At 44.2% G+C, this 27,373-nt stretch overlaps 1 protein-coding gene across 1 annotated transcript in view; it reads right to left on the minus strand.

Moving 5' to 3' along the window:
- Positions 1 to 278: 278 nt before the first annotated feature.
- The window catches only part of unc5db (unc-5 netrin receptor Db), a gene marked incomplete at both ends in the record, with an annotated part of 147,564 nt that continues 120,469 nt past the window's right edge, over positions 279 to 27,373 (minus strand). The window contains 5 exons of the mRNA XM_080499927.1: positions 279 to 540; positions 2,861 to 3,039; positions 5,346 to 5,510; positions 10,121 to 10,270; positions 19,812 to 20,039. Of these exons, the coding sequence (XP_080356053.1) occupies positions 279 to 540; positions 2,861 to 3,039; positions 5,346 to 5,510; positions 10,121 to 10,270; positions 19,812 to 20,039 (984 nt within the window). The remainder of the gene's footprint in view (positions 541 to 2,860; positions 3,040 to 5,345; positions 5,511 to 10,120; positions 10,271 to 19,811; positions 20,040 to 27,373) is intronic.

Raw genomic sequence — 27,373 nt, forward strand, 5'->3', positions numbered from 1 at the left:
TGAAAAAGCAGAGGGGGAAAAAAAACAAAACAAAAAAAAAAAAGATTTACAGTCCATCTTCTTAAAAGTAGAAAGGGGCCGATCCACAGCGGGCGCCGGCTCACCTTGGCCTGTTGTGATCGGTCGACGTGTTGACCGCCGGCGCCGCCTACCCTACCGACCGCCTCGTGACCGTTCCGTCGCCGCCGCTGCCGCAGCGTGTCAAGTCCATCGCTGGCCGCGCGGCTACACAGATAACACTTACGTCTCAGTCTGTCCGTCAGTCCGCGTCCGCTCCGTCAGCCCGTGTGCTCGGGAGCCGCCGCCTCCTCCGACGCCTGAGCCGGCTTCGCCGTTCCGCACAGGCCGCCCGCCGGTATGTGGCCCAAGTCGCAGTCCGGCTCGTCCGCCTCCTTCGGCGAGCTCCGGGAGTGGATCTTGCCGATCTCCTCCAGGGCGCTGGCCAGGGAGTCCAGGTCGGCGGTGTCCTGGTGGCGAGCCTCCCACAGGCTGAGGATGACCGCCGACGGGCTCTGCTGCTTCGCGAAGAAGCCCAGGTTCCTGTGGAGGAGCGCAGCGAGGGGAGGATTACACGTCTGGCGGCGTCAGCGTCGCGTCGGACACGAAACATTGTGACCCTTTTGTGACACCAACGGGGGAAACGCATTTCACGCCGCTTTAGTTTCTGGACTATTTACTTTGTGGATTCTCACTGAAGGCATCAAAACTATTAATGGAACATTTGGAATCGTGTAGAACACAAAAAAGCGTGAAATAACTCAAAAGTTTTATGTTTTATATTTTAGATTCTCTGAGCTGTCACCCTTTGTTTAGTCGACAACACTGCAAACCCTTGGCTTCATGAGATCATCGCCTGAAATGGTTTTTACTTCACATCCTGTGAGCCCTGAAACACTTTAGCATGTAGCATGTAGCATGTAGCAGGGCTCGGTGTTATACGGTGAGCAGAGCGACATTCTTCTCACGCTGTTGGTCCAAATGACTCTATGATTGAGTTTCTGGTGTATGAACTATCTTTTTCCTCTTCATATTTTGTCAGAACATCATTTACATTCTATTCGACTTTTGTCATCCGTTAAAGAATCTCCAAACGGCGGGCATCACTCAACATTGTTGATGTCAGGGTGCAGGCCACATGTATACAAACTGGATTACAGAATTCAGTCAACAGTGACACGATACACTTAACAGAAAACCCGAGACCACATGAGGAAATTTCAGAATATCAAATAAAACATCAATATTATAAGAATATAATGAAATAGCTGTCGGCATTTAAAACTTCCAACATGGAACGAACACAGTAATGTAATCAGAATTAACATGGTCAGAAATAGTTGCAATCATGCAAGAATGCATAACCTGGGCGATATCACCCCCTCATATACCCACACAGCAATGACACCTCTACTGCCACTAGGTGGCATACTAACACCACCAATCGAGCTCAAACAGAAGCCACACACCCACTAGAACACAATCAGTAGAATCGAAAAAACAACAACCAATCCTCACACACTTCATGCCCCACAAGCTTTTCTAACAGCAGCTTCTATTCACAAGTGCAGGCTGATGGGGGGGGGGGGGGGGGGGGGGTTAATTGACAGGAGCCACAGGATTTAAATTACCTGATAAAATGCACAATAAACTAAATACAAAACATTTGGAATATAATATATCAGGAAGGTTCAAGGTTTCAAATAAATAAATTTTCTGTGGGGCAGCTCAGTTTAGTCTCCAGTGACCTGCCATGTCTTCATACCACGAGGCGTGTCTGCATGTGTCTGTGCGTGTACGTGTGCGTTCATTGGAAACTAACTTTCAAATTCACATCAATAAAAAAAATGTTTATTTAAATATGTGGCGTTAAATTATGGAATCAATCTAAAAGAGAGTTGAAGCAAAGAGAAAACAGTGGGTACACAGTGATGTGGTTGCACAAACGGATGAGCTACTCTTTCCCCCCGGAATACTGATTTAAAACTGTCCCATGGAGGAAATATACAGCCACTGTATATATACACACCATATAGTGGATTAAAAAAAAAAAGAGATTGATTTGTCTTTGAATTGGAAGCAAAGTGCATTATTATCACAAACTAATGGAGAAGAGGTGGTTTTAGTAAGTTTATACGCCACCAGACTCATTTCTGAATATAATTGTATGTTTTATTTATCAAGATAATGGCGTTTGGATTCAAACTGATTAAAGTTCATTCATTCATTCTAGTTCTCTGCAAATCACCCCATACGAGTCCTGCTTCCTTTCCAGCCGGCTGTCATGAAAATCATGTAATTACATCAATAACTGTTAATGAATTCGCCTAAACTGTGTCCTGGTGAAGTAAACACCACCATCTGTTTTTACAAGGAGCTGAAACAGAGGAAAGCGTGACCTTTTGAGGCTATTAAAACACTAATCCGGCATAAATTACCATCACAAGTGATTAGTGATTACAGGCAGGCAGAGTTTGGTCTTGGATTTGGCTCACAGGTTCTTCTGCACACATTAACGAAAGGAGATTTTGTTGCCATGCCAATCCAGCACAGTGGTTTCCTGTGTGCTCGTTGGGGAGATGGAGCGAGGCGCCAGCAGGGGGCAGTGTTTCCCCACCTCCACCACCAACAGCTGGAGGAGAAAACAACAGGCAGCACTGAAAGGCTGCAGCCACAGGCGTGGAAAGGAGGCTAATTTTGAATTTCTAAGGACTCTTAGGGCCAGGTTACATGGCAACGATACTTGCGTCGTGTTATATATCGGTGCACAGAGTCACTTGAAAACAGAACTTTGTGAAAGCGGCTCGCGAGGTACAACTTTTTGCAAAATGCCTTGGTTCTGCTCTTCGGCACTTTGACTCACCGGTCGAGGTGGAGTTTCTGGGCTAAGAGTTGCCAGTCCTTGCCCTTGGCGTTGGCAGTGTCGAAGGTGGCGCAGATCCTCTGGCGGATGGACAGGGGGATTTTGAAGGCCTTGGGCCCCGTCTGGGACGTGATGGTGCAGTCGGTCTGCATAAAAAACGGAACCGACTCCTTTTCAGTCTGGAGGAGAAAACAGGGCGGGGGGGGTCAGACTGGGGTGGCAGAAGCTCTCCTAAAGGACTTAACTGGACTCAAGACTTATCATTTCACAGCGTTTCCGTCAAAAGCATCAAACCGGATGGACAAAGGTGGAAATTGAGGACAAGCTTGGAATTGTTTTGATTATACCCAGTCTTCTAAATCCGTGGTTCCCAACCTGAGGTCTGGGACTATTATGAGAGTCCGTCTGCTCCGAGGTTGTCACTTATAGATTTGACTTTGCACTTCAAAACATTAACTGTCCCTCTGCCTGCAGCTTCCACTGAGCCTTCTCAAAAAGGTCAATGAAGGCTGAAAGCGTCTGTTCTTGTTTTTTTCCTCCCCACATTTATCAACCTGCTCTTTGTCAATTACTCTGAGTTTGCTCCTGATGGAGGTTTGTTCTTGTTGAGAAGGAGAATCTCAGATCAGCTGGACCCTGTTTGAACGACAACGCTTTCAAGTGAAAATAGAAAAACCTCCGTTTACTCGACAAGGGTGCTTGGGGCAACGGAAAACGTCAATAGATGGACAATCAGAACAATGTTTTCCTCCAGTGTCATGAATCCCAGTCCATATTCTCCTGGGACTTGGTAGTTTTATTTTGACAGTCACCGTAATAACAACCCAACCCGGTCGTCAGTGCATATGAACGTCTGCGTTGTCCCATTGTAAATGTTTATAGCGTATTTTTCTTTATCGCACGTGTGTGGTTTCCTTACAAAAACAACCCGCAGAGCCAACTGTATCATTTTCAACATTTGTGCCCTTTTTGTGTGAATTTTTCAAAAAACTTGCCATCAAAACAACTTTTTTGAAAAAAAAAAAAACCCAACGCATTTTCACTTTAATCGTCGTCATGGAAACGGGTCTCCTTCACAGTGTGGTTGTGCTCAAACTCTAGGTTAAGAGGTGAATGTGCTGGATCTAATTATGTTCAGCAGCGAACTCTAGTGAACTTTAGCTCCAACATTCACTGCTAATGACGGCGTTAAAGCGTGTAAAGATCCTAAAACTGAATCGTCCTGGTGAACACGATGTTCAGCAATTTGAGAGGTTTTTGTATTCTTTTTTTTCTTTGGTGAAGAGATGTGAACAAAAAGACCTCATCCCTGGAGCTGTCTAACGTATCTACATCTTTATAATAGTTGTGTATTCGTGTCTATTGATGCTGGGCGTGGAGGCTGTATGGATGGATGCATTGATGCGCATTTCCTTCCACCTGTAGCATTTTTTTTTTTTCCAATTTTAAGTACGAAGACAGTATAAAGCGTCTCCACGCTCTGCCGAAGTGGAAAAGTCGGGATATCAACACGGGCTCTGTGTGGATTTACAGGCACCTTTCTCATGTGAATCCAAAAACAAACACAAAATGCCATTTTCACACTTTCTTCGCCGATGCGCTGTTAATTACACCTTTCCTCCTCGCTGTCCTTTTTTCTTTTTTTCTTTCTTTCTTCCAGTTGGGTTTAATTAAACCTGGCCGGGTAATTAGCACCACCAGCTGTTTATCCTCACAATCACGTTGGCGACGCCGTACAGAAATCCTTCACGTACTTCTGGAAAATTCCATGAAAAAAAAGATTTGGATGAAACCTTTTGATTAACGGGCGCCAGGCTGCTCGGAGAAGCTGCTATAAACCCGCTGCTCTGCTGTGTGTGTGTTGATGATATTGATCCATCCCGGTGACCTCACAACGAACAACTCGGCGCGGTCATCTCCAGATGGTCACGTCCATGTTTGACGCGTTGACGATCTGGATTCTACACACAGCGTCTATAAAAGCTTTTTATTTGGTCTTCCTGTGGGCGAAAGCCCCCCGACTAATCATCGCGGTCGGATTTTAATCAAACCGTAAAAAGAAATAATGTTTTCACCATGTGCCCGGCGCGGTGTAAAGCAGCGGCGGCGGCCTTGAGGTGGGACAGGCCCATTTGTGGGTAAAAAAAAAAAATCAATGTGTAACACTTAACAGCCACTGTCAAGGTGCTCTTGAGCCAGGACTTGGAGCTCCTCGCCGCTCCAGTGGAGCCGCTCAGCGGCTGACAGAAGACTATTGTTCCCGGGTGCTGGCACATGTGAAGCCAGCTATTCCCTGGAACACGTCTCTCCCTGGATGTTTTCAAAGGTTAAAAAAAAGGAACAGCTGGATGTCTGTTTTTAGCATGAATCTGTATAAACAAAGCGTCCTATTAACACATGCTCAGGAGAGCGCCCCCACCCCTCCTCCTCCACACAAACCCCCCGATGAGGGTGGAGGAAGGTCGCGGAGCGCTTGGAGCCTCACCTCGGCCACGGCGGTGTAGACCTGCAGGATCTGCTCGTGGCCTTTGACCTGGCGCACGCTGATTTTGCAGGAGAGCTGGGCGGTGGCGGCGCTGAATCTCTCCAGAGAGAAGGCACAGTGCAGGGGCTGCTGGTTGCTGCACCACACTTGGGGGAAGGAGAATTCCTGAGGGGGGGGGGGGGGGGGGGACAAAGACGAAGAAGAATCACGGAGATGTTTCAGTCACCGGGACAGATAATAATGTTATTTTAGTCATTTCAGTACAATGCAGCCAAGATATTATAACATTTGAGCCATTTATGTATTCATTTACATGTTTGAGCTCATTTGACAGTATTTGTATTTATTTTCATGTTTCTTTAAAATGAATTCCGTCCACACATTTTGACACTATTTACATTGCTGTAAAATGAATTTTTTTTCCAGACATGTCAAAACATACACAAAGCACAGATACATACAAAAAAGAACACAAAGTCTATTTACATTAACATGATTTTATCTATACACACACAAGCACGCGCCTCTGATGAGACACTTTTTATATAGAAATTGAATTAAAAAAGCTGCATGTAATCCTGTCATAGAAGGTGTTTATTACTTGGCTGGAGAATGACATTGTTTTATATCTCCACCAATTGCTGACGAGTCTCCCTCAAGCTGTAATATTTCATATCAGATCATTTGGACGCCACATCCTTTCCTCCGAAGGCGTTGAGGAGCTCTTTCAATCTTGGCTTGATGACGGCACACACTTAAAGAGAGGATCAGAGCCTAAATGTCAGAGGTTTAAATAAGACAGGCTCCACCTGTCACTCCCCCGCCAGGCACTGATCTTTTACACCAAACCTGGCAAAACTCAAACCTCCACTCAGATTTGACGGATTTCAAAGGTAAGATATGTCATTTTAAGTGATTATACTGTTGTGATGTGAGTCACTGTCTGAAATCAGTCACATCCACCATTTCTTCACTTGTTTGAATGGGAACAGATGAGTGACTCACAACACCACCATGTGGTGCAAATAAGTATTACATGTCCTTACGAATTAGTTTTTTGACCAGAAATCTTAAATACTGGATCTTCAACATATGGACGCTGCATTTATTTTATGCCTGAAGATAAATTCAAAATGTAAATCCTATTTAGCAATAATTTTCTGCTTATTTTACGGGTACGGCCCACATGAGATCACGCCAGGTTGTTTGTGGATAAGCTGATTCCGATTGAGAGACGACCTCTCTACCAACTATGAGCCACGAGCCGCCTACAATGTTGAAATGTGAATTTTGAAGAATTTATGTTGCAGAAGTACCCGACAAATTCCCTGGGCCACAGTAACCTGCGTGGTGGAGTTTCTTGGGAGATGTTTATCTCCTTGAAAAGGTAAATTAGGACAGTGTGTCGAGGATCCAATGCAAAGTTTTATGAATTAGACCTAGGAATGGAAAGAAAAGGAATCTCTCTGAATAAGACATTCCTGCTCCGGATCCGTCACACGCCCTGCCACTTCCACGCAGTGAGATAAAAGGTAAGCGCAGGCTTTGAAGTTTGATGAATCGGGTAGTTTGACGTATTTATGCATGGAAATAGCTACAGTACAAAGATAAGGGGTACCAATATAACCTAAATCCCTGTACAGTCACTGATAGCAGCATTAGCTTGTGGGCTAACGACTGTAAGCAGCGTATGTGGAAATAAGAGACGAAGATCCCCTTTGATGTATAATTAATTTCCGCACACATCTGCAGGGAAACGTCCTTGACCTCTGTTTGACTCCGTCTACGCCGTATCTGCGTATTAAAAGTGACGTGTAAACGATTCCTGGTGAAGACCGGCGGTGTGCTGGCTCGAGACTTGTGGATTTGATCCCCGGCTCCCCTGCAGCAGATAACGGGGGTCTGGGAGGAGTGGGGAGGGGTGACGGACACGGAGAAGACGGGACGCTCTCCAGCTGCAAAGAGGTGACTTGACGTACGGCTCGCCGTTATTCTGGATCTGCAGCCGGCGAAACGGGTCGGAGCGGCCCGCCTCCTCCCAGTCCCACATAAATAAGGCGGTGAAATTGGCGTCTCCGCAACGCCCGACGACAGGCGACCGAACGGCGCCTGCTGCAGAGCGTTCGATTCCAAGCCGCTTGCAATCGTAACGCGACGACGAGCACAACGAAAACACGAGAGCTATTAATCTCTGGACGTGTCTGTCTTCTTCTTGTGAGGGGGAGGGAGACGTGGGCGACAGTTTAAGAGCAGTTTGAGAGAACACAAAGGTAAACACAAATATAAAGTGAGTCACGGCGTGTTGGGAGCCGAGCGGAAATCGCTTTTCATCACACCGGGTTCCTCCTTCTTCGCCGGAGCGCATATGTGACAACAATGAGACATTGTTGGGTAAACACACGATGGCGGGCGTTTTGCCAAGCTCGAGGCGGCCGGCGGTTCGCACGCCAAGCCTCCGTATATAGTCGAAGGTGCAGCGTGAGCGAGCAGAACAGGAGCTGGGTCGTCTTCTACGTCGACACTGGAGGTGCTCAGGTGGAGCTGGGGGGCGGAGGTCACCTACGATTTTGCAGGCTCGCAAACACAAACAGTCCGATCAGTTTACCGACTCAGGAGTCAAACACATTTTTAGTTCAGGGGTCATTTTCAGCTCAATTCTATCTTGATTTGACTGGTAAAGTATGGCACAGAGTATACAGTGCATGATGAAAATGTCCATATTTTCAAAAGGCCAATGCAAGTAAATCGTAAATAGATTGTGAATCTATGCTTATTAAGCAGATTTCACAGTTCGAGCAGCCTCTATGTGTTTTATATGATCCGTGAAATTAACTCTTGTCACAGCGTGGTCATGCATGGGGCCCACGCTCCACTGGGAGCTATTTGGGTTCAGCATCTTGCTCAAGGACACGTTGGAACACGTGGACGGGGCAGCATGAGGGGGATCAAACCTCCGACCTGGGTGAAAGGAAAAACCTGCCGGAACTCAGTGTGACAGGCTTCATGGCGTTAACTAGTGTTTACACGCAACCCCCTCCTTGATTCAAGCCCGGGTCTCCTACACGCAAGGAAATGATGGAATGAGAGCGATTACACAATCGGGTGTGACAATTGCAAGCCGAGTCTTGTCGTCAACAATAGAATCTTAGGAGACATTAGTTGTTCTTAATCCAATAAGGTTAAATACATGATATCAAAACTTGTACGAGATTCTACAGTCCTCCGATAGGCCGACGGTGGGAGTCCTCACTCGGTATCATTGGGTGTGTTCACATTTATCCGGACCAGAGTTCTCTTCGGGGATTAAAAAAACCCCCAAAAAAACATTTTATTTGAGGCGACGTGAACACCGTTTGTCCTTGACGTGCATCCAATTAAGATTGTGTTGAAGCTTTTTCCACAGCGGATGTAGCCATTGCTCATTGCATATGTTTAAAACAACAATATATGCGTAAAACTTGAAGAGGGTACTTATTAAATTGTAATTCCACGTTGTCCAAGTCAATAAAAACATTTCATTTAAAAAATGTTCTATCAAAGAAATACAAGAGGAGAGAACAGCTACCATACAAAATGAGTCATTATACATGCCGTTCGACCCTGAGGAAATAAATTATACAGTCGATGGTTTGGCCACTAACACAATAAACTTTAATAATGTACTGCTACGATAGAATATTTCAATAATTTATTCACATTTATATGAACTGAAATAGGAATAGGTCAAACAACATACAATTTTAATGATCCACTGACATTTGAAAACACAGCAATTGCAACTCATGAAGAAAACATGATCTATATTGTGATTATTTAAATGTGTTAAATGTAATATTTTTAAGTTCAACACATTTGAAATAAACCCCCTCGAAAAAAAATAAATAAATTAAGATTTAGGAGTGTTTAACTTAAAAACATTTCACTAAAGAAAATAACTCAAGTTTTTAAACTGTCCTTAAACTGTTTTTTTTTTGTTTTGTTTGTTTTTTTTGGCCTTGTAGTTCCACGTCTTACCAGAAGAGGATGTGCCGTAATTTAACGTAGCTTCAGTAATGTATTGCTTGGTGAAATACACTCTTTCAAATAAAACCGGCCAGAGGATGGATGGGAAACGATCGGGACTCAGTGCTGCCCTCTGCTGCACAAGAGTGGCACCACATATATAGTAAATATTATACCTTTTGTTGACGCTCTGTTTAATTGAATGAAGAAGAAAAAAGTACAAGGGGAAAAAAAGCGATTAGAGTGAAGAGGAAATGAAAAGGAAAAGAGAATAAACAAAGTAAAGGGAAACTTACGATTAAAACATAGGAAGTTAAAAAATAAACAAAGAAATTACGACATGAGAATGAAAAAAAACAGGAATGAACAGTGAAACAAGGCACAGAGGAAACAATTTTGTTCACAATCTGTCACCTCCGACCTCTAATAAATTGACGTTGTAACACTGATGTCTGGTAAGTGTGTCTTTTAATCCTCGAGAGAGTCGGGGTGTTTTGTTTTCATATGACTGAAGCGAATAAGCCCCCGGGTATAAAATCCCCTGCTGGAGTGCCTTATTAGGATGCGGAGTACAGTAAAATACAGTCTTCTTTAGAAGATCTGACTCATTAAGAGAAACAGACACATTCCTCTAATGCCGCTTGATGGATACTCCAACCCTACGAGGAGCGGCGGCGATGCGCCGCAGTAATTAGCTGGAGAAGGAAACAAGTGTGTGTGTGTGTGTGTGTGTGGATGCGCGGTGTCGGCCGTGCCGTGCGACTCGCCCGTACCTGACATGTGGTAAAGGGTTTGATGCTCCACAGGAACTGAGGAACATCCTGGATCGACACCTGCAGGCTGAAGGTGTTCGCTCGGAAAGGCAACATCTTTGGCTCCTCCAGGAGCTGACCCCCTCTGGTCTTCTCTGCCGCCACCACTCCCTGAAGCAGAGCGGGGGGGGGGGGGGGAGCCAAGGAGAGGACAGAACTATTAAGAGGGAGTAAGGTAATGGGGGACCGGGAATAAACAGCAGAGAGGAAGGGACAGCAAAGAGAATGAGGAAGGATACGTTGAGGGAATAAAAGGAGGAAATGATTATACATGTTTCTTCAGAAAATAAAGGAGAAGGAAATGAAGGTGCAAAGAAATTGACAGGAGAGAAAAGAGCAAAGTAAATGAAAGAAGGGAGAGAAACATAAGAAAGGGCACTGGAAGGAAATAAGTAAAAGAGCGAGAGAACAATGTGGATAGGAAAGGAAACAAGATGAGGCATAGTAATAAACAAGGAAATTAATATTAGATACATGATAATAGGAGGCCCTGTTTACACGACGGAAAAAAAATGTTCGTTGAGTTTACCAGACAACAGTGCGAGGGAAAGCTCTGAAAATGCTCTGTCACCATGGAAACCAAGGGGGGAAAAAATGCAACTTTCTGAAAATGCTCCGTCTCAGTGTAGATGGTGGGAACGCTGCCACTCCACATGCACACCGTGGCTGTAGTAAATAATTGTTCTTGCTGAGTACACAATGACAACAACAATGTTTCCTCCAGAGTGTCATGACTCCCCGTACATATTCTCCTGGGACTTGATCGTTTTATTTTGACAGTCACTGTAATAACAGTCCAACTTGGTCGTCTGTCCACTGTGTGGTTTCATGAAAAAAAAAAAAAACAGCGCCAACACGTAGCTCAACATGCCGACGACATCATTTTCAGTGGTTCTGTCACTTCCATGTAGATAGACCTCAATTGCAAAACATTTCAACGTAATCACAAAGGTTTTTTTTTTTATTTTGTTGGACCTTAGCGCCTTTGACACTGTGGATCATGTCAGTTTATTAGACAGACTCAGGAATCTGATCGTGTTTTTAAGTGGTTCAGTTCTTATCTCACAGATTGAAACTTCTTTGTAAGTATGGATACACGTTCCTTGGGAACCCATGAAATCAAATGTGGGGTTCCCCAAGGCTCGATTTTGGGCCCCAATCCTTTTTAATCTACACATGCTGCCACTCGGGGAGGTCAACAGGAGACGTTCTTAACCCTTCTTAACTGTATTTTAGACATCAAGTCATGGATGGCAGCAAACTTCCTACAGCTCAACCAGGACAAAACAGAGGTTTTAGTTGTCGGTCCTGAACGCCAGAGAGAGAATCTTTTGCCAAAACTGCTGGATTTTAACCCATCTCCATCTATAAAAGAACCTGGACGTGACTTTTGACTTTGACCTTAAATTTTATCTCACACATCAAAAATGTCACAAAGGCTGGTTTTTATCATCTGAAGAACATGGCCAGAGTCCGCCCTCTTCTCGCTCAGGCGAGCGCGGAGGTGCCAACGCTTTTATCTCCTGTCGGCTTCACTATTGGAACGCCCCGCTCTCTGGTCTCACCCCAAAAAAAACCCCTGTCAACTCTGTAACTTCTACAAAACTCTGCTGCACGAGTGCCGATGAGGACCAGAGGGCGGGTCCACGTCACGCCGGTCGCTGCGTTGGCTCCCCGTTTGCTTCAGGATCGATTTTAAGGTTCTTTTATTCGTTTTTTTAAATGTCTTAACGGTCTTGCACCGCCTTACTTATCTGACCTGCTTTTACCATATCGGCCCTCAACGGGGCCCGGAGGTCCTCCCAGGACCAAGACCCGCAGGGAACGTGAACGTGTTTTCACATGAAACGTTGTATAAGTGGGGCAGAAATTAAGGGAACGAAGGGGAAAACATAGAAAAAAGGTCGGAGAGGAAATGAGGAGAAAATGAAATAAATAAAGATGTGGAAAAGGAAGGAGAAGAAAGTAAAGGAGTAAAGAAGGATCTAGAAATGGAAAAAAGAAATGGAAGGGAGGGAACCAAGGGGATAGAAAATAGATCAGGAGAAAAGAAAGGAATAAGGGAATGAAAGGAGCAACACAACAGACAAGGATAGAAGGGAATTGAAAGAAAGTAAGAAATGAGAGGGAAAGAAAACAAAACAAAAGAAAGTGAAAGGGAAATAAAAATGGGAACAGAAGAAATGAGTGAGTTATGAGTTATGAAAGAAGCAATAATAGGAGCAGCAAAAAGACACGAGGAAAGAAAATGAGCAGGAGGATGGAACTGACAGAAAAGATAGGATGAAATGAAAGGAAAGGAACAAAAACAAAAATACAGGAAGAGAAAGGACAATGCGAAAAGAAAAAGAGGAAAAGGAAGGAAGGAAAGTAGAGGATCAGCGAATGAAACGAAATAAAGAGAAAGGGAAGATTAATAAGAGCAAATGAAAGGAGAGGCTGACAAAAGGATGATGAAAGGGAAAGACAAAAGAAATTAAAGGAGAAGATGAGGAAGGGTTGAATGTACAGAAAAAAACCCAAAACAAGACAAAATGCAGGATGGGCCAAAAAACAAAGCAGAGAAATGGAAGAAAAAGACAAGGAGAGAAAAAAACCAAACATGTGAAATCATTCCAAGCGCTGACAAATACACGAGGACACACCTATTTGGAAGGTAAACTCTTTTTGCATATCGGCACAAACACCTGTTGCTCTCCTCTCATCCTCTCGGCCGCCACGTCGCACTAATTGACTCGAGTGGAATATTATCAGCGGCGCGACGACGAGTGTCCGCTCAGCAAATCCCGCTAACTCCCCATTAGCATGGCGTCTGCCGCCTCGACAGGAAGCGGCCGAGGCTCGGATTGGAAGGTGGGGGGGGGGGAGGGGAGCGTAGGTGAGGTGAGGGGGGGAGGGGAGGGGAGGTGGAGGAAGGGGTGAAACGTCCATCTCCCAAATTGAATTTGCAATGATGAAAGAGCACTTTGATTGTCGCTCGCAGGTATTCATCTGTCATCATTGTTCAGCCTCCTGGTGGGATGGTTCGCCGGCTGTCTGGCCCGTCTTTCCTTCAGCCGGCTCGCCGCTTACAAAGGGGAAAAAAAAAAATAAAGAAGATGGAGAAAGAAGGGGGGGGTGGTGGGGTGGGGTGTGACTAACGTGTTCGCATGTGCTAGAGATTGTCATATGTGCGCTTAGACCTATGTATTCCTGCTCTGGGCGTAACGCGGTGAAAACAATCTGGGATCGGGGAGGTATTATAGGACTCGCTCTGAACGCGACGCCGTCATTCTGCCACATATTTCCCCGTTTCTGTGAAGACGAAGACGAAGACGTCACGCGGCTCGACAGTGCTGAGGCGTTCCGGAGACTGTGCCTGTTTGTGATGCACAGTTCGACGCGTTGCGCCTGATTGACGGAAGGGAATGTTGCAATGTCAACCAAAGTATAAGACATCCGGCCAAAAAAAAAAAAAAACTAAGAGTTTCCACAGCAAAGTTCCTTTCAATCATCGTCTTGCACATGTAATGTCAAGTGGCGTCTGAGTCGGTTGAACCAACCGCGCGGAAGATGGGCAAGTGCATTTTAAAGGTCGGACGCTTCCAGTCTGTGAGCATGGAAACGTCAACAAAGAGGCTGATCGGGTCTCTGAAGGCTCATTTCATTGTTAAAGAACATCCATCTGACAATTCAACTTCTATGTAGATTGGTTGAGTCACTGGACTTGATACCAACGCAGGACGGGTGAAGGGCCTCAAAACCCCACCAGCTTTTCTTTCCATTTGTCTTCCAGTTAATCCAACATAATGGGCAAGGCTACGTCTTCATTGGGGTTTGTAGTTATGACAGGATTACAGGGAAAACAAAGAGACACCCAACTACCAACACTTACACGCCTACAGGCAGTTTAGAGTCTCAACTTAACCTAACAAGCATGTTTTTGGATTACAGCAGGAGCACACTGCAAAAAAAAAAAAAAAAAGCAAACGGGGAAACATGCAAACTCCACACACTTCTTCCTGTGAAGGGTGAGTGCCGGCCACAGTGCTGCGCAAACGTTATTTAGCGAATCAATAGACACGTTAGCAAACCTTAATTTCTTATCGATCGAACAAGCCGGGTAAAGCTCTTTGGGCTGGAGTTCAACAATCTGAACACACGGCAAACGAGCGACCCGAGGCATGGGTGAAAGCGGAGAGCGCTCCAACGTCGACAACGAGACTCTGGCAAACGTTTTCTCAGTGTGTATATTATATGGAAATTCAGTCGGAAAGTGTTTCGGTGCTCGAGAGCAGTCTCGGTCTCGACTAACAACACTATTATCCACATACATATGTATAAGTAGACCTACGGCTCAACTTGGCTGCCATCTTGGATGAGGACCCCGGCATTTGCTCCTCTTGAGAAAGGAGGTCGTCGCCACCCAATTAAAACACTCATAAATCATTGAACTTTGGTTTGTGACAAACAGCAGACACGTAGTTACGATCCAAGAGCTTCATCTACATTACAATTGTGGCTTTTTTTTTTTTTTAACACTAAAATACTTGATTAGGATGGTAAGAGAACTCAATAAGTGAGCTTTAAAATGTACAACACAGGCAACACAGACACATTTCTTCACCTGAGCCCCAGACAAACTAAAGCGAATACTGAAACCTCAGCGAGTTATGACCATTGACCTTTTCCCCCGGTGCCGTGAGACACTCCAACAGCCGCTGATATCACCGTATGCAATATTATTTTCTTCTTCTCTCACGTGCAAAATCCACCACCGTTTCTCTTATCGTTGATTGTAATTGTTTTTGTGGATAACGTATTTGTCTGTTTAAATTAGGGATGCGCCGTGAAAAATCTCCACTTTGACCATGAATTCAACCGATTCTCTCGCACTACGAGTTCCTACCCTGGATTGTGAAGAGTGAAACACGAGATTGCCTCCTCTCTCACGCATGATCACGGGATCAATTTTTTGCATTGTGCATGCATGTTGGGAGCGTGCAAATCTCTTCTTCACAAACAAGCTCCGGGATATGTGACGGCGACTCATTTTTAAGCCCGTGTTTGAAAAAATGAAATGACTTGATCGCTCCTGGTCTGTTCGATGTGTTCCACTGGAACGATTCTGAAAGAGACGCTTTGGATGAAGGTTTAGGCAGGAGTGACACGTGCACACGTGAGGACACTGGGCGTGAAGGGACGGTAGGCCAGTGGCGACAGGCGATACATTTCTTAGGGAGGGTCTTCATCATTATTCAATTTCAGCCAACGTTAACTTCGTTTAAATACAGTTCGTTTATAAAGCACATTACAACAATCTTGGCTAATTTTTAGATTGAGAGCGATGCAATTTATAGTTATTTTAAACAGCTAGTGAACAGAGAGCACTTATTGAGACTTATTAACATATTTGTAAACAAATACAAGTAGAAGCTTCATTAGTCCCTTTTAGGGAATTAATGTGTTTTGGGTCTGGTTTACTTGAAGTGACCGTTGGTCTGAGTTTAGGGAAAACAAAAGATATATCAGGTATATTTTAAAACAACACATCGATCCTTCTTTTAAAGAAATTTTGAATGATTTGAAAGAAACCTTAAAAAAGAAGTATAAAATAAACTGCTTTCTTTAATATCCAAACATTTATAAACATTAACAACTCTTGACACATTTGATAAATTCTGAACACATTTCTGTTTGTGTGGATTTATAAATAACCATAAGGCAGAAAGTTGAACCTGACCTAAAGCTTTTCAGCCAAATTTAGCTTTTGAAACGGTAAATTAGAAGAGATGTAACAGAATTAAAAATCCGAGACTCACCGCTTGTCGTCTTCATCTCAACCTCTTGCAGAAACACAAGACATAACAGGAACTGACTTTAAGTCAATCAGCGAGCAGGTCTGGAGATTTAAAAGTGGCGCCATATCTCGAACATGAAATGATGCCGACTCGTTTACTGTCATGTTGGTCACTCTGGTGTTAATCAGTAATTGGTGAGATCACTACTAAACCCCGCCTCCTCAGGGCACTTTCCTCATCACCCCAGGCTGCTCACACACACACACACACACACACACACACACACACACACACACACACACACACACACACACACACACACACACACACACACACACACACACACACACACACACACACACACACACACACACACACACACACACACACACACACTACCATAGAAAGAAATCAAGAAATCCTCTCGTTCATTGTGAGACGAAGAGAATACAGTTTGGGGCCCATTGTTAGTTTGTTGGCATCAATATATTTAGACATTATTACAGCTTAGTAATATATTTTATTAAAAAAACATTCTCCTTCTTGCTCTCAGGTGGGGGTGGCACCCTGGCGCCCGCTATTGGCTAGCCGCCACTGGTGGTCGCCGATACATCAATAAAAGGAAACAAATTAATCTGGTTGGAATTCAGGAGTGATCTTGAGGCTAAAGATTAAAGGTTGAGGTGAACAGTATTTTCTGATAGCATTTACACTGGACGGTGATGTCTGCACACAGAATACCAGAGCAGGTGGTATTTGCAGGTCAGAGGCTTTTATCCAACACCATCTGAACACTGTGACCTTGGAAATGGAGTTACCGGTGGAGGGATGTTATTTCTCATACACTCATGCTTTGTATTTGTTGTTGCACTGTTGACACAACATAAATCATCTATTTGGTTGACTGAAAATTGACCTGATTATTTATCTACTCAATCTGGAAGGAATTCTTTTAGGGGTGCAACAATACTTGCAGATACTAAGTGCAGATACGAACACCTATTAAATGACATAAAGCCTATACTCCATACGCGTAAGTTACACAAAGGTAATGCATTGTTGCAAATACTTAGCATATCAGTCGTACTTTAATCATGTTCGGAATGTAGCATCTCTGGTGTGTGAGCCCTGAAACTCTCTAGCATGTAGCATGTAGCATGTAGCATGGCTGAGCGGAACTCTGCTGGTCCAAATGTCTCTGGTGACGGAAGTTGCTGGTGTTGTACAAATTATCTTTCTCCTCCTCTTGATATTTGGGCAGATCATAGTTTACAGTGTGTCTTACTTTTCATTAAATATCAGAGAATCTCTGAACAGCGGACATCGCTCCTGCTCTTTTGCGTCGCTGACGCATGACGTCACGTAGTATCGGGTTGCATCGGGGCTCTTTTCTCGAGTACTCCGTACAAAATCGGAATCAATACCCGGTGCTGGTACCAATACTGGTGTATTCCTATCCCCTCCTCCCCCCCCGAGCAGCTTTGTGGAATATCGGATCAAATATCGCAACCTTGTCAATCACCAGCCTCGCTCGCTCCCAGCTGGATGAAGTGTTTGTGTGTACTCGTCGGGCTTCCCGTTGATCCGGTCGACTTTGTGCGGTGCGCTTGAAAAGACACACAGTCACAGACACACACACACAGACACACACACACACACGCACGGCTAACAGACAGGAGCCCGGGGGACGCGCACAGAAAAGTCTGGCATCTGCTCAGCGGACTGGGGAATTCATAAACCGAGTCCTGAATGCATTTTAAAGCCAGCTGCCGCTGACGGCTGTGACATGACAGGGAGGCAGAGTCACTCCGAGAGGCTCTCGGTGCTCTGCTCGCCTCCTCTCTTAGTCCGGGCTCTCCTGGGAGGACGGCGAGCTTGATTTCCCCCCCGACGTCTGCCGATGAGATCTCAATGCTTAAAAAAAAAACAAAACCCTTGCAGGTCGATGGAGGATAATGAAGTCAAACAAGAAGAAAGGGATGATTGGTTAACGTTTGAATGGCAGTGATTACAGTACGGCGGCCTTTTGTTTCGGTCCATTAAAAACCACCGTCAGCCCGCGAGAGGAGCAAGTCCCCCAACGCCGCCGCGGTGTGGCTTCCACAGCGCTAGCCAATGTGCAACCGCTCGCACACGTCAACTGTCGGGGAGCACATGTTTTGAGGTCCCTGCTGCCTCGCGGAGCTCGGGCAACAACCACACGCAAGATGTGCAGCGTGAAATCTGGGGCACGACCTGCAATATGTGCTCCCTTGATGGAGCGGAAATCGCCGGAGTGAAACTGTGCAGACTTTGTGTTTTTTTGTCGAGAGGCGGCGAAATGTGGTGACGGACATGTGCGGGGGAAAGTCTGCCGCGGTGCCGGGAATTAATTCAGGCAACAAAAAAAAAACAAAAAAAAAAAGGACAGCAACTCCTCACTGGAGCAGCACTTCTTGAAGGCCTCTTTCTTCAATTGGGATTAAATGAACAGATTGTTCCAGATTGATTTGCTGGTTTTAGGAGATACTGGTTAGATTTTTGGCACTTTGGAAAACACCATCCACCTTTTCTGCTCTGAAACATCCGACTGGAAGTATTTTCTGCTGAAAAAGTCGAAGCTATACCTGCTTATGTACATTATCCACATGGACACACACACACACATTTTCCATTCCCCATCCCATTTCAAAATTGTGTATCTCAAATGCGACTACATTTTGGCTCCGGCCTGATAGCACGAACTGTAATTTGATGTTTAAAGGGAAACGTAAATCCCACTGAAGTGTTCAATCTGTTCGATCCACAAAGACTCTGACCTCCTTGCCTGTCCATCCCGCGATACAGCAGCACGCCTGAGCTGATGGGAGATTAAACGGACTCAGGCTGACCGCCAGTGGAAATTTACCCCCCCAAAAAAAGTAGTTTTCATGGAGGTCCAGCAGGAAAAACTTTCTGTGTGGGATTTGCATGTTCTTGTTCTTTTTAGAGTTTTGTCTAAAAGGCAAAAAACAATGACAATTTCAGGGGATTGAGCTGAGATCAATCAGTGAATAGGTCCATTATGAATGTATGGCTGAACCCAGAGACAAACAAACATGGGATCAATACAGTTTAGTTCCGTGTAAACAGAGTCTAAAGCACAAAAGATGCTCATTTGAATAGCCCTTCTGTGCATTGCAATGTCTCTCACGGTGTTATTCTAAGTCGATTACCTGCAAAACACTTGAAGGCTGGAAAAACAATCTACTCGCGTGACTGTGTAATTTAGCCGGATTCATTGAGGAGCTTTGTCAAGGTATGAGTGTCCCCTTACTCCTTGTGGACTTTTGATTCATAATCGGCATAGAAATATCGATCACGGCGGGTTCAACTCTGCACTGTAAAGTATTTTCCATTAGCCGTAGGCACCGAGCTTGATGAGGTGTATTAATATTTTATCACACTCATTTCTGAGCTGCAAACTTTGAGGAATAGGGCCGCCACACATAAAAAATAACTACCAATGAAGAAGTAATCAAGCATTGGCAAAGTGACCAAACGGCCGACTCCACTCTGCATTCTTTCGAAATGGGAACACATACTTTGCAGCAAGAGGGACTGGAGTCGTCTATGCAAGCACTGGTTTCACCTCAGCAGCCATTTTTAAACACAGGAGTCCAGCGTTAAATTGCCTTCGCCCTGGGAATTAGCAGTTTATAACCCCGGAGTTGGCGCGGGGGGAAGCTGCAGCCATTATCACCAGCCACCTTTATGAATAAATGAGCCTTGGGAGCGCTGCTGCTGCTGCTGCAGATTATCGGGACGTAACCTTTCGCAGGATAAATAAAAAGGCGGCAAAAAAAAAAAAAAAAAAGGAGGCAGGAGCCGGTTCCGGATGTCCTCGGGCTCACCTGAAAGGCGTGCGGCGTGTCGTCCACGCAGTACACCCGCAGGCTGTAGCTCAGGGAGCCGGCCTCCACGCTCCCGAACACGGCCAGCTTCAGCCTCTTGACGGCGGCCTGCGTCAGGGGCTCGCCCACCAGGGCGTACGAGCCCGGCTGGTCCAGCAGCAGGTGGCAGCTGGCGGAGTCCATCAGGCAGTAGCAGGAAGTGGACTCCTCGTCCACCGACATCACGTCCTGCAAACACAACGAGGAGCGTCAAACCTTCACCCCCCCGAGTCGCACCGCGTGTCTCTTTAGCGTTCATCAATCCTGCAATTAACTCACTTTACAAAGCACATTTTAAAGCCTTCTAGTACATCTTTAGTTCCCCCCCCACACTTAATATCAAAGTTTTAAGATAAACAGTCTTGCGTCAATAAAAACAGCTTGTTTTTGAATAAGTGAAAAACCGAGAGAGGTGAAAAGTGAAAGCATGAGAGAGAAAGAAACTAATTCATAAATGAATAAACCAATGAACAAATAAATGCAACAAACAAGCTACTAAATGATTGACTGAACAAACTAACTAAATAGCAAAAGAATAACTCATCAAAAATTACATCTATTGACAAATAAAAATGATTTAATAAATGTACAAGACAAAAACCTAAAACTAACAATATTTTTTTTTCAACCATTTGAAAAAATAACATCAGAAACAAGACATATTAACGAAAACATCAAATAGGAATAAATACAGTTAAAGATATTTATAAATGTATGTTCAAATTATTTTCAATTTATGAATAATTCGACAATCGTCAAAGCCACAAAAAAAATTGGAAGATCGTATAACATTCACTCTTTGATGAATCAAATATATTTAAAACAAGATAAATGAGATCTAGCGAGCGTAAATTGATAAGAATGATGAAACGTCACCAAACTGTGAGTCTGAGCGTGAAATAAAGAACAAAAACATGTTTCCAGACGTACACAATATACAACATCAACTCCAGAATGCCAATTTCACACATTTCCATGTGCATGATTCCATTTTTTCTGTGTCTGCCACCTCACACTGCTACGCTATCGGCAGTTATTGATGATTCATTTTGAATCATTTCCAGTTAATTCATCACATCACAGACGATATGTCATAATTCAACTTCCTTCCGGGCAAATTATTACAATTCTATCATTGAAATTTCCGGAGTTTGCAATAATAAGAAATGAATCAAACTTTATCTCAGACACTTTTGGAGAAAAAGAAACCTGGAGGGAAAAAAAACCACACAAAAAAACCTGCGATTCTGAGTCGTTGAAGTCTGTTACGCAACTAAATATTCCTGCCGTGAGCCGCGTGTATATTACGACTACAAAACTGTGCAGATGAACTTGTGTATAGAGTGCAGTGCGTTATGGATTCTGGTGGCGGGCTGATGAATAATCATGTAGGTGACATAACTCAAGTTTAAAATCGCAAAGCAAAAACACAGCGGCAGGTTGGAAGCGGTCTCCGGAGAACACGGAGAACCGCTTCAGACACGAGTGATGGTGTTAGTACACGGCGGAACACAAAATAGTCATTATAAACAATACGGAGTGTTTCATTTACGAGACGACGACGGCAAGCCGGGAAGCGCTTCATTATTTCCGGCCGAGACGCAGGAAACCATTTGGTTTCCTCTCCTTCTTAAGGGAATCGTACAACAACCATTAAGTGATATACAGTTTATTATATGAATTAGTGAGGTTTGCATCCGGGGGCGATCCGAGGCGGAAGAGGAACCGGATTCACCTTCAAATATCTTCACGGGATTATCCGAACCCGGCTCAACGACGCCGTGTGACGCCGCGACCCCCCGACCAGGCAGCGCGGGGCGAATCCATGAAATCCAGGCGATTATACAATTTAATGAGGAGCTGCGAGACCAGACGGCGCGCCGCAGCGCAGCCGGGGGAGAACCCTGCATTTATTCCCCCTCACAAATAATCACAAGTTAACTGGCAACACGCCAATTAAAAAAAACAACATGTTTCTCTGCAATCGCGCCTCGCCACACGTCCGACGACGGGATGATACTAATCACACTTCATGACCTTTAAGGTTGACGTATGTAGACGTGTGTGACAGATTTTGCCGCAACATGCAAATTAAGCGGACAGCCTGAGGTTTAATGTCATTTTTTTTTTTTTTTTTTTTTGACCTCGGAAACAGCAGTGGTCTCGTCGCAGGACGTCCCCGGAGCAGCATGGGAGCTTTAGCGTCATTCTGAGTTGGTTAAATAACCTTGTGCTGGGATTGTGCTCTGTACTGACAGTAATCCCCAACAAATACTGTATTTATTTATTTATTTATCCCCACTTTATTCCTGTTATTTGACGCATTACTGCACGGGCGAGGTTTAAGATGGACATTTTCAAATGGAACCGCGGTGATCTACTAACAAACGCAGTGGGGAAATGGAAACGCAACTTTTTTGAGGACGTCTCAACTGGTGGAATTTTTGGGAAAACTTCCATCTCCGTGGGCGAAAACGGAACTTTTTTCTGAAATGCTGCCACTGCGCAACCACATCTGGTGTAACTAGTTCTGCACATGCTCAGTATGTGGACAATAAGCACAGTGTTTTTTTTTCCCCCCAGAGTGTCATGACTCCATATTGTCCTGGGACTTGGTAGTTTTATTTTGACGGTCACCGTGATAAGCAATCCAACTTTGTCGTCTGTCCACCAGAATGGCCGTGTGCTCCCGTTGATAATGTTTATAATGTACTGTTCTGGGTGTGTGGCTTCATTACAACGACACCCACTTGTGGTCCTACATGCTAAGTACATAGTTTTCAGCATTTATGCCATTTCAGTGTAAACAGACAAAAGTTTTATCATACTGACAATGCGTTGCTGCAATAGTAATATTGAACAAAATGGTGGACAACACGCTCCGTCTTCAGAACGCTGTAGAGTAAACATGAACCTTTTCTGAAACTAAAATGGAAAGTAGATGTGTTTAGACGTGAATCGCCTCGGATGTAGTTTATCTAAGTGAAAATCACTGGACTACTTTAATGTTGTTAACGTGAACTCGTCTGGTTGTAAACAATTAATTTTTTTTCCATTCCAATTTCATGCCACTGCACGAACATTAACGACTTCCATAAGAAATTATTATTGCGGGAAAAGGGGACGTTACGCCGTTTACAGAAATGCGTCATGTTTGTGTGTTGAGATTTGAGTGATGACTCAGAGAAAGAATGGAAGCTTTTACACAAATCACAGTCATCCAGCGGCTCTTTAAAATCGACTTCGCTTATGTGAGCGGTGAGTCAGAGCCGCTGTCGCTGCTGCCGGCCGTGATGGTGACCCTCCGTTCAGCAGGCCGCAAGACAACATCGCAGCTATTTTTAGAGGAAATCCTTTCAACCCTCCTCATAGGCTGAAACACGTCTGTCTGTCTGGCCGTCCATCCATCCATCCATCCTCCTTGTAGACTGAAAGCGTCCATCCATCCATCTTAAAGCCTGAAAATGTCCACCATCCATCCTACCGCCTTATAGACTGAAAACATCCATCATCCACCTTATAGACTAAAATATCCGTCCACCTTATAGACTAAAATGTCCGTCCATCCATCCATATAGACTGAAAACGTCCATCCACCATTCATCCATCCTCCTTATAGACTGAAAACATCCATTCATCCATCCATCCATCCATCTTAAAGCCTGAAAATGTCCAACATCCATCCATCCATTCATTCTACCTCCTTATAGACTTAAAACATCCATCCATCCACCTCATAGACTGAAAACATCCATCCACCTTATAGACTAAGATGTCCGTCCATCCATCCATATAGACTGAAAACGTCCATCCACCATTCATCCATCCTCCTTATAGACTGAAAACATCCATTCATCCATCCATCCATCCATCCATCTTAAAGCCTGAAAATGTCCAACATCCATCCATCCATCCATTCATTCTACCTCCTTATAGACTTAAAACATCCATCCACCTTATAGACTAAAATATCCATCCACCTTTTAGACTAAAATGTCCGTCCATCCATCCATATAGACTGAAAACGTCCATCCATCATTCATCCATCCTCCTTATAGACTGAAAACATCCATCCATCCATCCATCCTAAAGCCTGAAAATGTCCAACATCCATCCATCCATTCATTCTACCTCCTTATAGACTTAAAACATCCATCCATCCACCTTATAGAGTAAAAATGTCCGTCCATCCATCCATCCTCCTTATAGACTGAAAACATCCATCCATCCAACATACAGATTCCACACAGGAAGGACCAAGCCGGTATTTGCACCCGGCCCCTGGGGCGGCGTCGCTCGGTTAGTAGAGCGGTCGTCTCCCAATCGGAAAGTTAAAGGTTTAATCCACATCTGCACCTCTCCACGTGCCGAAGTGTCCTTGAGCAAGACACCCCAAATTGCTCCCAATGGCTTGACAGCCCCTTACGTGCTGCAGCCTCTACTGGTGAGTGGATATGATTGATGATGCAAAGTGCTTCGGGGCGGCTCACACATTTAAAAAAAAGGGCTTTATAACGTTACAAGTGAAGTTCATTAACCACCTTCTTTCCGTGAGGCGAGAACGCCAACCGCTATTCCACCATGCGGCCTGATCGGGAAATGAACAAACTTTATAACTTTGACGATAGAGTCATTTAAAGCAATGATACATATCACGTGTTGCATATATTTGTGCATGCTAGAAGCTTTATTGAATTTTTTTTAATAATTTATCATCTCAGACACTTTAACGGAAGCAATATTCCGAGGGAATAATTAGCATCCTGGCCAGCTTGGCTACCGCTCAAATCAGGATTTAAAAGTTTTTTATGTATCAAAACTCAGTAGATTTCATTATTATGTATCTAAATGCAAGCCCAATTTACTTTCTGTTGGCGAACCCACTTTATCATCTCATATTTTCTAATCAGACGGCGTGCAGCTCAAAGCGTTCACTTTGTTCTGCCAGATTCCAGTCAGGTAGCGGGACTCCTGTGAATACTTTATGTTTATGCATCTCGCACTTATGCCTCCTGCATCTTCATAAGCACAGCTTAACACACTGCAATATGGCATTGAATAATATTATACTGTGGCTGGTGAGTGTTGAGGAGTCTTCTGTGAGTCATGTGCATTTTAATGACTGATAAAAAAGCAGCGTGCTTTAATGGAACCGGGCGTCTGCAGGTATTACGCATTTCCAAATCCATCCTTCGCTCTGCTTTTCTCAGTACCTACCTCAGTAGTAAGTCATTATTTTCAGCGGTGAAGCTCGAAGGATCTGTGCACCCTTTTAATATCGGAGTGAAACCTCAAAGCGACATGAATGTTGTATTCATTTATATTCCCTCTGCTCTGCTCTTTCGTAACACACGCACATCTTGAGAAATTGCCCTCTTACGCCAAAAAGAAATTTTCTTTTACCGCGTGCGAGTCGCACAATAGCCGAACCTGGAAAGCTCGTAAAAGGCAAGGTTAGGTAAACATGAGCCCGGACCTCAGAGGAAAGGGGAGCGACACAAAATAGACAAGTGACAGAAAGCGGGGACACTTCTGCAGGCAAACAAGGCGTAAAGCAGAGGAGCTCCTCAAAGCGACATTAACCTCGAACAGAACGACCCCGAGGGAGTCTGGGTGATTTCTAATCTGCAGCAATGGCTGACATATCATGCACACAGTAGAAAGAATGGACATTAAACAAAGCAGGGACCAGAGGTCTCCCTGGTTTCACTTTTTTTTTTTTTTCTATGTTTGCGCTTCTGCTTAGGTAAGATAATGTATCTGCTTGGACGCTGAAGAGAGAAATCCCAGATGACTTTGCGCAAAGGAAGGTTACACTCTCAACAGCCTATCACAGGCCAAACACAGAGAGACACACTAAGTTTTTAAACTCAAACGCACGTTTTTTGACCTGTGGAAGTTAACCTGGGGAGGTTCAAAGGACCACACCACCATGGCACCTTAGTTCCAGTGGGGGAAAAAAAAAAAAACACTGAAAGCTTCATCGTACCAAGACATTTTGGACTATTTCATGCTCTCAACTTTTTTTGGAAATAGTTTCACTGCACACCAGTGCACAAAGCAAAGGTCCATAAAGACCTGGAGGATCCAGTTTGGCGGGCCTGCACAGAGTCCTGACCTCAACCTGAGACTGCGAACCAAGTCTTCTCGTCCAGCATCAGTGTCTGACTTCACAAATGGTCTAAGTTTCCCATAAACACCCCCAAACTTCAAATAACGACAACCTCAGACATGATAATGTGCCTCTCTATGAGGCGAGATAGCTAACCACTTCTTAAAACAGAAGTATAATTATAAAATTTGTCTATTGAATATTGGCGAAGGTGTAGGATTTCAGAGGTTTACAACTTTTCAGTCTTGTTAATTAGATATGAGGCATGTATGTGTGTATGTATGTATGTTTATAAATATGTGCGTGTACACTTAAACATGATCATCAAAAGGTATTCGTGGTGTGTGTGTGTGTGTGTATCAGTTATGCTTAAAAACGACCCCACAAGATGAGCAAACGAGTCGACGAGATGATTTCCACAGTGCGAACTCTGCGGATATATTAAAAATGCCACAAAGTTATTATGTAATTTACAAGGCAGCAGATGTGTCGGGATGCGATAAACAAATCTGCAGCAAACAGCAGGATCTCACGTATCTGCAATGTGTGAACACAGCAGTGTATTTGGAATGACTTTGTCTTCTTGCAAAAGAAATAATAACACAACAGCACTTTTTTGATATAGTTGTAAAAATGGCTGATAATTACATCTTGAACTCGGGATGCACAAATACCACGTATTAAAACGTATGAGTACAAGTACAACTGCGAACCTTTTGCTACTGGCGGACACCGAGTACCGATATTTTTACTGACACCTTTTAAATCCCATAAAGCCTAATTCATGCACCATATGCATACAATACATGAAGGGTAATTGCAGGTGGATTCATACTCCAATTGTGCACCCAATCACATTAAAAAAACAAAAAAACCAGCAACTAAGAAAAGGTTTATGTGCTTCAAGCGTTTTGAACCGAGTGACTGTTCCTAGTGAAAAGAAAAGTGGTTAAGTTGGCCTTGTTGCTCGTTCAGAGCCGCAAGAGTTCCTAAACGCTCCCTGAAAAGAAAACCATTGTGCAGATTGTTTAGTCCAAGGTTCATTATGTTGCATCTTTCGCTTGAGGTATTCGTGCGGAGGCTGCCGCTGCTCTTGAAAATTCTTTATTGCAGCTGAGGAAAAAAAAACAAAAAAAACCAAAACATTATTCAGGACAAAGGCAGACATTGTGGGAGAAGAGGCAAATCCGGTCTAAATAACAAGCTCCTTTAAGCTCTGACAACCACCACAACAGCCGGGGGCAAACCTGCAACGTTCATTATTCTGACCCATGCTCGGCTTGCCAAAACTTTACATCAGCTTTAGATTTAAATCAGCGCCCAACTGAATATTCTTCCATGACAACCCAACCCCTCCACCCCCTTTTCTTTCCCCACATGTCTTGTTATCATCACGCTGGTTGTGGCTCAC

The sequence above is a fragment of the Blennius ocellaris genome (genome assembly GCF_963422515.1).
Source record: "Blennius ocellaris genome assembly, chromosome: 7".
NCBI lineage: Eukaryota > Metazoa > Chordata > Actinopteri > Blenniiformes > Blenniidae > Blennius > Blennius ocellaris.